Here is a 13,539-nt window from a genome sequence, read left to right as displayed (position 1 = left end):
TATTCTGCCGTCACCATGGCACCTATCTCATGGTGTTGGTGTTGGTAGGGCAGGGTTTATACGCTTTTCCCGGAATGAAATTCCATGACTTTTCCAGAAAATTTCAATGAGTTTTCCAGAAAATTAGGGGGCGGAGGTACTTAAAAATCAGTAAGATTGCCGCTTCATTTAAATGAAATATGCAATATGCAGAAAGTCAAGGAATATGAGGGGGAATGCGCCGCAGTCTGTTTTTCGGTAAAACTTGATATTTAATTTGAACATTTTTAATTTTTAACCGGAAGACAAATTCCATGACTTTTCCAGGTTTTCCAGTTTTTCCAGGTCGCGTATAAACCCTGAAGGGCCCCTTTGGACGCCCAAACACAATATCAGGGCTCCTTCCATGTCCTTAATCTCTGTAATTTTGTATACAGACAATTTTGTGTACCTATTTATGCATGTGGTTACTTGGATTCGAACCAACAACTTCCAAATCCCAAGTCAACTGCGCTTATTACTACACTACTGAGGGTGGTACCAAATAAAAATTTAAATAAGGAAAGTAAAAATATCGAAGATAATAACAACCCCGTTTCACTTACCTATACATGGGGTCTCTTTCATTGAGTTTGGCGCCAACATACACCAAACCATCAGGTCCCAACTTATCTTCCAGAGCTTTGTTTGCGGGATCTCGGCCGAAATAGTCTTTCGTCTAATACCAACAAGAACACAACAACAATGTAAGAATTAATAATAAATATTATTGTTAATTCTACATATGAACAATAACAACATAGATATCCCTCTAAGTACTATTGTACTTTTCAGGGATTTCTCTTTTATACTTTTCACTCTTTTCAGGGATTAACCTAAAAACGACAGTGAACTCACAATTTTTTTTACCCCAAGATACTCGTACCGCCAAATTTGGCCATAAGTCGAGTTCTAATAGGCAAGTAGGAAATAAAGGAGGTCTAACAGGCCTCACATTAATATGGAAGAAGGGACCTCTTTTATTTCCTAATTGCCTATTAGAAATGGTCTGGAAAAGCTTATGAGTGGTTCAAAATTGTTTGTTCAAGACGGGTTCTAATAGGCAAGTAGGAAATGAAGGAGGTCTAACAGGCCTCACATTAATATGGAAGAAGGGACCTCTTTTATTTCCTAATTGCCTATTATTAATGGTCTGGAAAAGCTTGTAAATGGTTCAAAATTGGTTGTTCAAGACGGGTTCTAATAGGCAATTAGGAAATAAAGGAGGTCTATGTGTCCATCTTTTCTTTTATTTTATAGCCAAGGTTTATAACAAATGTGTCCATCTTACTATGGGGCCTGTTCGACCTCCTTTGTTTCCTAATTCCCTGGTTTGTACGAGATTTCGTTTTCCCAGACCTTTTCTAATAGGCCATTAGGAACTAAAGGAGGTCTATTTATCTCTCTTTTTGAATGGGGCCCGTTTACGAAATTTTGTCAGCTATATTTTTCGGGGCCCGTTCACAAAATTTAGCAAACTCATTCGAATTTATCGTACTTGATAGCCCGTTCCCTTTGGAATGTGGGGTCCGTTGTCATTTTTTTCACCTTTATTTTGACTCATAAAATTTGTTCCTGCTAGTGTGAGGGAAAAGAAGAAAGATACAAGACAACAGGATGTTTTTCTAAACAATAGTTGTTCTAGAACGTTTATTTCCAATTCAACAAATAGTGTATGCAGTGTATGTACATCTACAATCTACATACCTCGAGTAACACATTGCACAATGTTGAATGAGTTGCGATACCACAATCACCATATCTTATTGGTAGCTTGGAAGGTAGTAAGTATTCGATTCCCGTCCGGGGCAAACTTTATCCTAAACAGATAGGGTTCGCACTCGGGACGGCTGGCTTTCCCCTACCATGTCCTTAGTGTTTCTTCTATTTCGGGACGATAAGACCTCTGTCTTTTTTTTTAGTAGCGCGTAGTCGCCTGCAAAACTAAACCTATGAGAATGATACAAGTCTATAATCATTTTCATAGGCCACTCACGATCAGGTAGACTTCACAGGTACACCTGAAAGTTTTGAGGTCGACTACGCGCTACTATAAGTCTACGCTTCTAATGTGTGACGGGCTTTACAGTTCCCTCTATCAAATTGCCCTCTGCCCTCGTGTGATTCACACATAAGAGACGTCCACTACCCACATGTCAAACTATCCTTTCACTTGGTTTCAAATCTAGTTCTACTTTAATATTGAAGCTCGCCAACTGACTCACTAGATTTCTCAGTACGAATGGAATATTGATGAATCCGATGTTGTCTCGTTCACCACATTGCCTGCAGGATACGGGTAGATTGTCAGGTTGTTTGAGCTTGGACGCGACATCTATGGTGTGTAGAATCAGAGTAGGACCTAGCAGGGAGCCGCACGCTCGACACACGAGTTCCTGAGGGAGAGAAATGAGAAATAAGCGTATAAATCCAGTGCCCGAGTTGGTATCACATTAGGCTTGCACGCCGGGTTCGATGTTTATTCGGCTCTGTGCTTGGAGTTCGGGGTGCACTCAGCCTCGAGAGGACAATTGAGTGGCTACTTTAACCGAGTAGCGACCAGTGGCGCCATTACCAGTGTAAAAAGATTGATGAAGAATGAAAATTAATAGTAAAGGAGGCACTTAGTAATGATTTGATTGATTGAAATGAGCATATAAAGTCATATTTTTTTTAACTCAGGCCGGGTGAGGTGAATTGAAGTAGGTGAGTAGCATATCGCCGAATGGAGCCCCGTCACTAAAAAGACCTTAGTAGTTGTACAGTAATGTTCCCTTGGGGATCACAGAATTGTTCTTTGCTATGGCCAGCCACTACCAGGTACACCTGATCAGGTCCGCATGTCAGGTCTACCTGATAGTGTGTGTGCTCATCAGCTATCAGGTAGATCTGAGTGGCGGACCTACTGATCAGGTGTACCTGTTAGGCCTACCTGATAGTGAGTAGCAGGCCTAATGAAACTATCATTTCTTACCTTTGACCTATCTGAAGAGTTGAACAGTCGATCTAGAAGGACCCAGGAAGCACCATGAGCCAGAACTCCATCCCTTTCCATCTCTCCAAACCGAACACCTCCTCCTCTCTTTCTTCCTTTGACTGGCTGATGTGTTACCTTGTCGACGGGACCTTTGTTTCGGACCTGCGGGACAAAATTCAAATTGAAAGAACGTGTCAGATGGTCAGATCACATATTGACTGCAAATATTTCAAGGGGTTACTTTCTGGTAATTCTGGTGTTTTCATGTTGACCCAGCACCTAAATGGGAAGTAGTGTGTCTCTTCTCGCCCATCTGATGAAGGACATACTACGGGATGGGCATACTACGACACAGACCACATGCGTCTAATGTAGCAATTGTTTCAAGGCTACGAAATAAAAACGGTTGTAAAATTGTTCTCAGACAGACTTTGCGACAGTACCTCTGGGTTTTCCCAGAAAATCAACCCACATTCAAAAAAATTAAGTTTAATTACTTTCTATTAAAATAACTTTCATCAATGCTTGACTCTGGATTTTTAAGGTGTGTCCAAAACATAGTCGACCAGCCGTCGATCGACGAGGAAAATCTATGTTGTCGAGGCAGTGTGGACATGTTAGTCGACATCGATCGATGGCCGGTCGATGTCGACGCAACCGTACACACTGCCTCGACAACATAGATTCACCTCTTCAAGCGATGTCGAGCGCCGCGCCGGCCGTCGACTATATGTAGACACACCCTTATAGGGTAATACAAAGGTAGACTAGAGAATATATTTTGAATTTCATGCATTACCTGCCACTTATCTGACACCATGTGCCTCAGTCTTTGATAATGCACCACACCGAAAAATATCTGAGCCTGCATCATGCTTCCATCTACACCACTGTACATGGTCTCCGTACCATAGTAGTTGTAACCACCTGAAACAAAACGGTGCAGGAGTTACAGAGGGATATGGACCTCATGAACTTTTCTTTTTTACTGTGAGCCTTTGAGATTTTTTTCTTTACCGAGGAGGCATTTATTTTTTATTATTAAATTGTAACACGGTCTTATTCTCCCGAAAGCGAACAAAGAAGGGGGATAGGATAGGAGAAATCCAGCCATTCCGAGAACGAACCTTACTTGTTTAGGATAAAGTCCACCCGGGACGGGCATAGAACCCGCGATCCAACGCTTGCAAGGCAGACGCGCTACCCTCCAAGCTAACTAGCATTCTTATATTTTTGATTAAGCGTTTCTTGGGGCACTGTGTACACTTTTACCTTTAAAGTGCGTATTTGGTACAGTTTTTACTTCTCTTACCTGCTTCGAGTAGTTTTCCAAAGTAATCAATAGCAGTATTGTTTTCAGTAAACTTGAACGGCGTAGCATCATGTACCAGACCATGGACTGCAGCTGATTTGCCTGCCATACACTCGATCATCATAGCTGAAATCAGAATCAGGGAGTACGCTCTAATAGTTACTAGGTTAATGAACTTTTGTACCGTTAGCCACTCACTATCAGGTAGACCTGACAGATACACCTGATCAGGTCCGCCCATCAGACCTACCTGATACCTGATGAGCACACACACTATCAGGTAAACCTAACAGGCGGACCTGACCAAGTGTACCTCTCAGCTCTACCTGATAGTGAGTGGCTGGCCTACCGCGGTTATACTGCGCGAACGACCTACTTTTAAAGCACCAAACGGAAAAAGAGCAATCATAACTAGTAGATTCCGCGTTCAGTGAATTGTAAAGTAGTAAAATATAATAGGCCCTAATGAATAACCCATTGACTCGACCGATCCCAAAATCCAATGAGCAAATGATCTAATTTTTTTTTTTTGGATCTTTGTGGGTTTTTTTTTTTTTTTTTTTTTTTTTTTTTTTTTTTTTTCTGCAAGAGTTATTTCGAGACCCGCGTACAAAAGGTTTTGATCTTGGTACTTACACTTTCCAGTTCAATGAACATCGACTTGAAGATGCAGCCGTGAGCAAAACCTCTCTCATAGGAAGACTTGTTCAGAATCATAGCGTCCTCCATATCATAACCCTGCAATGAAAATTCAAATGTTTAAAGCCCATTCAGATATTTGGACCGTGAATACAATGGATACTAACTCAATGGATACTAACTTGTGCTCAGGTGTAGGAGGTCTTCGGAGAGTCTTTTTCCAACAAAATTTAGAGCAACTGTGTACCTTTAAATATCAACTCCATAGGTACCCGGTGAATTAATCATGGGCAAGATACACCCTAGGAATGTATCACACATAGCTGACTCAAAACCCACCGTGTATAGACAAATGAAACTGTCAGAAGACATGAAATTGCGTTTTAAATTTGCTCGACCGGGCCTTTACCTACATACGCGGTGGGGGATTGATTGAGACAAAAGTCAGTAAGTGCCTTGTTTCACCTTTCCTTAGGACCAAATTTTAATTTGAAGAAACCATTTATTGACAAAAAAATTGTTGCGGGATGTTTGAGTTCAAGTTGTCTTACCGTATATGAGATCACAGCTACGATAGCGTTGGTGCCCATGGGGAAGTTGTCCATATCAAGCGTATCATAATGCACAGGACGGAAGAAAGGAGAGGCCGGGGTTTGCAGTCGATACAACTTGCCCACTCCCTGATATCGCCAATTCAGACATGGCGTACCCATAGTTTGTTTCCCCATCTGCCAAAAAAAACCGATAACTTAGCTGATCGAAATCCTAGTCTATGTACAATATCACTTCCATTCATCTCTATGTAATACAGTCTTCTTCTTTTTCTTCGCCTTTTCCCGTGTACAGACGTGGTCGGCGTTCAGACTATCAATCAGCCCTAACTAGGGTGATTGCTTTGGGCTGACATTTGGTTTTGGCTACAAATTTTATGAGTGGATGCCTTTCGCACTTTGCTATTTCTTTAGCAAGGGAAATTCGGGCTGGTATACTATACTCCCTGTTTAAAGTCCCCCAGCCAGACCTCTATGTAATACAGTATACCTAATCCTCTTGGAAAAAAGATATAAAGTAAAATGAGTAGGTAGTTGACTTCATTTACCTGACACTGGTACATGTTTCGAGGACTTTGATTACAGTCGGGCATCGGTATCAGGTTCGCTAAATTACTCAGGAAATCCGTTTTCGACAGTTCTCTATGTGTGGTGATCTGAAAAATGGGCATTTTAAGAAAATCTTATACATAGCCAATGATGATAGCACATTGAATTCATCACCTTTACTAAAAAAAAAAATCATACACATCTAACCCTACTTTACCGTAGACAACATTAATTGAATAAATAAATACCGTTTCTCTGTGTTATTAAATTATAACTTTGGTGTTCACTGTAGCATTGCAGGATTTTCCAAATGCACCTATCGCTATGCGCATTTATATTACAGGGCTACTCATTTTCCTCACGAGGCTGAGTGGGCCCCGTAACAGCCAGTCACGAATCTACTATCATTTGCATGATGCAATTTTTCCCGCGTCTCCCGCGTGCAAGGCGAGCACTACACCACGGGAGCTGACTATTACTTGTATAATAAAATCAACACGGGTACTCACTCCTGGATAAGCCTCCTTCATGGTGATACAAATATCCATGAACACCTGTTCGAATGTTCCTATCCACTCTATATTGCCGGCCGCCAAATTCATGACGGGCCGTAACATACGGCCAGGGCCGGTAAATAAGTACAGGCCCGGATAAAGGCCCATTCCCTTTTCCGGCCTCTTCAGGTAGACGATCTCCAGGGACTTGGGAATCTGGAACATATTCATGGATGATATGAATAAACAGAGACAATCAATCTTAGAAGTTTAGATTAAGCTTAGGATAAGAAATTCTTTGTAAAAAAAAATTGACCAAATAAAACATGCCTATACCTATAATCAAAAAAATCAAATCTCAAATTCTTTGTGGTAAAGCAGAACTTTTTCACAAATTTAATACCGGCACTGTGTCCTCAAGAGGCTGAACTTCAAACATGAGTCGAAAAAACTCCGACCCCGCCGGGAATCGAACCCGTAACCTCCGGAGTTCAAGCCTAGTAAGATACCCACTCCACCACGGAGGTTATTAAACAGAAACATCTTTGCTATTATGCCCGGCCAACCTAGTCAGCTTGGAAGGTAGTGTCTAAGCGCTAGGTCGCGGGTTCGACTCCCGCCCTTGGCAAATTTCATCCTTAACGGCTAATGGCAATTTGCTAGTTCACAATATAGGTGGACCTATCTCTTTTCCGATCTCTTACCTTCTCTCCCACTATTTTCAGCATTCTCAACTTGGGCACCAGTGAGGTGGCTATTTGATCCAAGATATATCCCACAATCCGTCCATCTAGCATGACCATGAGTGCTTGTTCTGGTATAGACTGGATGACCGGGGTCAATGGTAACATGCCTAGTGATACGAGAACGCTTGGGATCTGGGCTAGAACCTTGCTCGGGATATACTCTGAAATCTGAAAACGTTTTTCGTTTAATTTGGAGTAAAGAGAAGTGATTGCCCGCATAGTTAGCTTGGAGGGTAGCGCGTCTCCCTTGTAAGCGCTAGGTCACGGGTTCGATTCTCGCTCGGGGCCCGAGGTGTTTTTTCTCCTAAAGAGATACGGTTCTCGGAACATCTAGCTTTCTCCTATCCTGTCCTTCTCTCTTCGCTTTCGGGACGATAAGACCTCTGTTTTTACAGTTCCCTCTATATATAAAAAAAAAAAAAAATGTCACACAATTCTTTCCATTTTAAGTGCTAGGTGAACACGAGAACACCAGCAAAGTCCCATTACCTGACAATTAGTGGTCAAATGATTGAGCAGACCACACGGGGTCCCATCAGGGGTGTGCACGGGACAAATGAACCCCCAGGCATCCGTCCTAAGCTGTCTGGGTTCCGAGGAGCGCATCTCCTGGAAATAGGAACCTCTGTGTACGGCCCTGAAGTGAGACATGTATCGCATTCGATTGATGTTCTCGGCCATTATGACAAAACCTGAGGAGAATGGGGGAAGATAAGCGATTGATACATAAGAGTTAGAGTAGAGTAGAATATAATCTCTCAATCAAATCAATCTCAACTTATCTGTGGTAAGAGCTTTTTCACAACTTTAGTGGATATCACAGGATTACCAAGTGTCTTTAGTGCCTCCTTTGCAATCAATTTCCATATTTCAATAATCTTTTTACGCTGGTAATGCCACCACTCGATAAAAGTAGATAGTCAATTCAATTGTCCTCACGAGGCGGAGAACACCCCGAAATCCAAGCACAGCAAAGAGCGGAAAAAACTTCTACCCCGCCGGGAGTCGAACCCGGGACCTCCGGCATGCAAGCCGAGTGTGATACCAAATGCCTTACCTGACGCTTGCATGAGTTGTAGCGTGGAGTTTTTGCCCGCAGACACATTGCCTGTTGCGAGGAAATTGGTCATTGCACTCTCTATGCTGCTTGCTCTGAATGCTGCGTATATATCCGCTGTAAAATAGAAAAGTAAATTGCTGTTGGTGTTGGTGTTGTTGTTGTTTTCAAATGCTCGGAGTTGACTATTAGGTCATTTGGGTGCATTACTCGCTTCCGTGGATTATCCTAAAAGCCACAAGTCCCCCCCTGTCGCGAACGCGAGTTTTGTCTCCATAGATACTGCCATGGCAACCAAATAGTTGACAGGGTTTAGATTTTTCTCAGTCTTGAAATTTTAAAAATACCGATCTGCTCCAGCTCCAAGTTTGTAAAATTTTATTGTTGAAAATATAAGACGTTCCTTGTTTCTGAGTTTTGACATCATCATCTTCGTTCTTCCAAGTTTAGACAGAACTCCCAATGTATTTCGGACCCCCCCCCCCCCCGGGTGGTTCCAAATGAGTAGCTTAAAAAGCAAGATGCGTCCTAAAGCAAAATTCATTTCCGGAGAAGTAAATTGTACAGAATACTCAATTTCTAGGTAAAAGTGTACACAGTGCCCCAAGAAACGCTGGACCAAAAATCTAGCAAACCAGCCTAGTTATAGCTTGCAATCTAGCAGGTCTGCTTTGTAAGTGCTAGGTCGGTTCGATTCCCACGCGGGACAGATTTTATCCTAAACAGATAAGATTCGTTCTCGGAACGGCTGGATTTATCCTATCCTGTCTTCTTCCTCTCTTTGCTTTCGGAACGATTTGGGCATTGTTTAGACTGCTGGGGTAAAGGGGCTTTTCAGTCCAGTTTGGGCAGGATAAACAAAGCATGTTCTCTTCTATTGAATTAGCACATACACATACCATTCCCTTAACTATAGATTTCTCTCTAGATAGTCTAGATATACTAAACTGACTTACATTCTTTGAGCACAGCACTGGTGCCAGATTTTTCTTTCTTCAAGAGCTGTAACTTTGCAGAAACCAGTAAACCGATCAGCTTGTCTTTGAGAATCTGCAAAATAAGGGGGGTGTGGTTTTTGTTAAATATTATTAATACCTGCCTCGGTGGCGTAGTGGTCAAGACGCTCGCCTGGTAATCAGGAGGGCGTGGGTTCGATCCCAGCCGAGGTATGGAATTTTATCCTCATTTATTTGAGAATTTGACCACATAATAATGGAGCTCTAAGGGAAGTTCCCTTTGTCAAACCTCTTTTAAAAAAAAAGATGCTTTTTTTAACTGAGAGACAACAATGGAGTAGATATACTTTAATCAGTGGCGGCATTACCAGTGCGACTAGTGCCGGCATTATCAGTGTAAAAAGATTGATGATAAATGAGAATCAATAACAAAAGAGGCACTTACTTAGTAATGCTCTTATATCAACAAAAGGTGTTAAAAAGCTCTCTGCTTTACCACAAAGAATTCAGTCGTTCCCAAGAAGAAGGGTCTATGTTAGTAGCAAAAATAACATAGGCCTTTCTTTCTGGGAACGATTCAATTCATGATATGATTTTTGAATTTGATGTCCTATATTTTGATGCAACTTTGACTGACCTGAAGGTATAGAGATCCTCCAGTCATGATTTCCTGGAGCATTATACTATCTTCACTATCAAGCTGAACCATGCCTTGTACGACATGGAATAGTTTGCATGTCATATGAGATAAACACAGGAACTTGTCCCAATAATCGTCCAGATGTGGTAATATACAGTTCCTGAGGAAAACAAGAGTAACAAATTAATAGGTACGATAAAATACGAAACTAAGAGAACCAAAGTTTTGCGAATTTTGTTTAGATTTGTTATACATAAATGCAAAATCTTTGGAAAAAACTAAATCCCATATTTATGAACAAAATATTGTGTCTCAAGATGTACTGAAGCATCAATTCCAAATATCTGATTGGACAAAAATTACTTCAGTTCGACTTGAGAGCGAGAATTTTCTCAAATCGTCTCAAAAGCGAAGAGAGAAGGAAGAAATGAGAAAACCAGCCGTTCCGAGAATGCAAAATCAGTTGAGAATTCGAAATAGGAAGTACCCATGCACAAGACTACAGAATTCATTTCAGGCCAATTAAAAACACAATCCAAATTTAATTAAAATTTTCTCATCTCGACTTCTAATAAGACGAATGTCTTGCGTTCCAAAAAAGTGGCTCCAAATTTGACTGTAGAAATTCTTTCACAAACAAAAACACACAAAAAAAGTATCACCATACATGCACACAAAAATTTCCCTTCTGAAAAGAATAACAAAGAAGTGAGCAAGCCCCGGAGTAACAAAAAAAAAAAAAATCTGAATAAGATTCGTTAAGGAATAACAAAAGTGACCAGCAAGCCCCGGAGTAAACAATGCGACGTTACGTTTTGGTGTCCGACAGTGACTCCAATTCAAGCCTGAGAAAAAATCAGTCAATGAGGAATACGAAAAGTAAGAAAATGGTTTACGATCCAGACAGTCGTCGGCCGAAGAAAGCTCCCAAAGACAGCACGGACTTACTACTGAGCAAATTTGAGAAGGAAATCAAAACCAAACAGAAGATTGACAAGAAATTGGCGGAGAAGTTTGTGACGCGGGCCAATCGAACGTACAAGAAAGTACACAAGAAACAATTGCAATGCCCACTGTGTAATCTACGGCTGGACTCCAATAATAACCTAGTGGAAATGTGATATATCAAGTCTGATGGAAATGGAAAACTGACGAACAATGCTTGTGGACATGGATAGATAGAGACCAACGAGCTAGATACACATACTTTCTGATAGATAAGTATCAAACATAATTGTATTCTAGATAAGTATGTGAACAAAATCAAAATAAAATTCCAAGTTTTCTCATTAAGTAGATGAGTTAAGTACTCAGTGATCAAATTAGATAAGGTACTCAGTGATCAAATTATGGCTACCCAAGTGCCCACTAGTTTGGCAGTAGTCTTAGCCAATCACCCCACAAGCTAACCCACTCATGATGGTACACTTTTTCGAATTCAGATACCATTTTTGTTATTTGAAAGGGACAAAGTTAAATTATTTAAAGTTAAATTATTTTATAGCTAGATTTGTTATGTATCTAAAGCTGCCGTGCTATGCGAAAATCGATTTTTGATTTTTGGTGCCAAATGGTTCCCTATGATCCTAAATTTTGATCCTATATTTTTTTTTTCTTTATCCTAAACCCCTTAAAAACCACCAAAACGTTTTGCCGTATGTCAAAAACGTATGTTTGCCGTATAGATTGAAATCTTTAAACTCGATTTCCCGAAAGTAGGGTTTTTTGGCATACGGCGTTTTCCACACATAATTGACCGGCCGTCGATCGACATCGACTGAACCGTCCACACTGCCTCGACAACATAGATTCACCTCGTCGTCGATCGACTATGTTTGGACACACCTTAATAAAGAAATAACAAAAAAAAAGATGTACGCAAGTAACTTTTATGAAATACTTACGTCAGCATATAATCACAAATTTCCACTTCATTCAAATGTCGAAGATCGTACTGCAGCTTTTCTTTGAATATCTGACCGAAGAATACCTTGGAGTCGTGTTGAGTGTGAATACCTTCCTCATGTAGAGACTGCATCATACCCAATAGGCACCTATTGAGGGGAGATTACACGTTAATAGGGGCGTACTTCTATAAACTTTACCTTGTAAGCTCTCTCTGTGTAGAAAAAATGTCACTAAAACGGACGCATTGACCATGCCGCAAAATTCAACCCAAACTATCTAAAATTAATCGGATGTATAAACTTCATCGGGACATCGTACCTTTGTGTGCCAAATTTTCGAGTATATTGACCATAATTATTCCAATTTGTATATTTCAATTTCGCGATACTTTATAATCTTCAAACGTCATTAGTAATAAGCATACACATGAATAAGTTGTTCATTCTGCTGGGATAAGACTGAAATGTCCCTTCGCTCCAGCTCTACATTTGTTACTTTGGAGCTCACAGAAACTAATAAAAAGGAAAGTAACTAGAACCTTGAGGTGGTGGTTATACACTAGGTAGGCTAGGCCACGCTTGAAATATACCTACATAGAAAAAGAAAATATAGACGCAAAAATCGTTCTTTTTTTCCTAATATTTTTCTTCTTCTATTTTCAAGACAAGCCTATCCCAGCCATGTGTATTACCACCACCTAAAGTAGGGCGGTAAGGGGAAAAGAAAAGTACTTACACTTTGAAATACTGGTCAGTCTTGTTGCCTCGCATCAAATGTTGAAAGATATACTCGTCAGACTTGTCCACCAAACATTTGAAGATTAGAATAACGGGCGCGAAGTACATGGATTTCCTATGACTGAACATGAAACGAGCTGAACCATTGGTGACGAAATGCAACACGTTGTTCTGTGAACAGAAGAATATAAAATAAAATTTGGTCCAGTAAATAAATAAATGAAAGCCTGGTTAGTTTGGTTGGTAACGCGTCTGCCTTGTAAGCGCTAGGCTGCGGGTTCGATTCCCGCCCAGGGCGCATTTTATCCTGAACGGATAATGTTCGAACGCATTTTATCCTGTCTTCCTTCTCTCTTCGATTTCGGGACGATAAGACCTTAGCAGTTACAGTTTCTTCTGTCAAACCTGTTTAAAAAAAAAGTTGTATTCAAACTGATTAAAAACCAATAAATAAGCGGTGCAGCATTAAACTGTTGACCGAACTCTAAATAAAGCACTTTACTACCACTGTTTTCACGGGACGTGCATAAACGAAAGCTTGAAAGTTCCTATTATTCTACATATGAAGAAGGGACCTCTTTTATTTCCTAATTGCCTATTATTAATGGTCTGGAAAAGTTTGTAAATCAATGGCCCAGAATTGGTTTTTCAAGACGAGTTCTAATAGGCAAGTAGGAAATAAAGGAGGTCTAACAGGTCTCACATTATATGGAAGAAGGGACCTCTTTTATTTCCTAATTGCCTATTATTGATGAGAGAGATCAGCGTGGCTGGGGACTATAAACAGGCAATTAGGAAATGAAGGAGGTTTAACAGGCCTCGCATTAATATCGAAGAAGGGACGACGGGACCTCTTTTATTTCCTAATTGCCTATTATTGATGAGAGAGATCAGCGTGGCTGGGGACTATAAACAGGCAATTAGGAAATGAAGGAGGTTTAACAGGCCTCGCATT

General features: G+C 40.6%; 1 protein-coding gene across 1 annotated transcript in view; it reads right to left on the bottom strand.

The window, feature by feature from the left end:
* Positions 1-1,636: 1,636 nt before the first annotated feature.
* Positions 1,637-13,539, bottom strand: part of LOC103507059 (DNA-directed RNA polymerase I subunit RPA2) — an 18,225-nt gene continuing 6,322 nt past the window's right edge. Inside the window, exons 5-19 of the mRNA XM_026822009.1 lie at positions 12,583-12,755; positions 11,844-11,993; positions 9,937-10,099; positions 9,300-9,393; positions 8,344-8,460; positions 7,776-7,978; positions 7,245-7,454; positions 6,556-6,756; positions 6,046-6,153; positions 5,498-5,674; positions 4,919-5,045; positions 4,308-4,457; positions 3,795-3,922; positions 2,993-3,157; positions 1,637-2,414 (exon numbers count right to left, since the gene is read on the bottom strand). Of these exons, the coding sequence (XP_026677810.1) occupies positions 2,175-2,414; positions 2,993-3,157; positions 3,795-3,922; positions 4,308-4,457; positions 4,919-5,045; positions 5,498-5,674; positions 6,046-6,153; positions 6,556-6,756; positions 7,245-7,454; positions 7,776-7,978; positions 8,344-8,460; positions 9,300-9,393; positions 9,937-10,099; positions 11,844-11,993; positions 12,583-12,755 (2,406 nt within the window). The 3' untranslated portion in view covers positions 1,637-2,174. The remainder of the gene's footprint in view (positions 2,415-2,992; positions 3,158-3,794; positions 3,923-4,307; positions 4,458-4,918; positions 5,046-5,497; positions 5,675-6,045; positions 6,154-6,555; positions 6,757-7,244; positions 7,455-7,775; positions 7,979-8,343; positions 8,461-9,299; positions 9,394-9,936; positions 10,100-11,843; positions 11,994-12,582; positions 12,756-13,539) is intronic.

The sequence above is a fragment of the Diaphorina citri genome, unplaced genomic scaffold (assembly GCF_000475195.1).
Source record: "Diaphorina citri unplaced genomic scaffold, Diaci psyllid genome assembly version 1.1 scaffold284, whole genome shotgun sequence".
Classification (NCBI taxonomy): domain Eukaryota; kingdom Metazoa; phylum Arthropoda; class Insecta; order Hemiptera; family Psyllidae; genus Diaphorina; species Diaphorina citri.
This window is presented reverse-complemented; position numbering and strand designations above follow the sequence as displayed.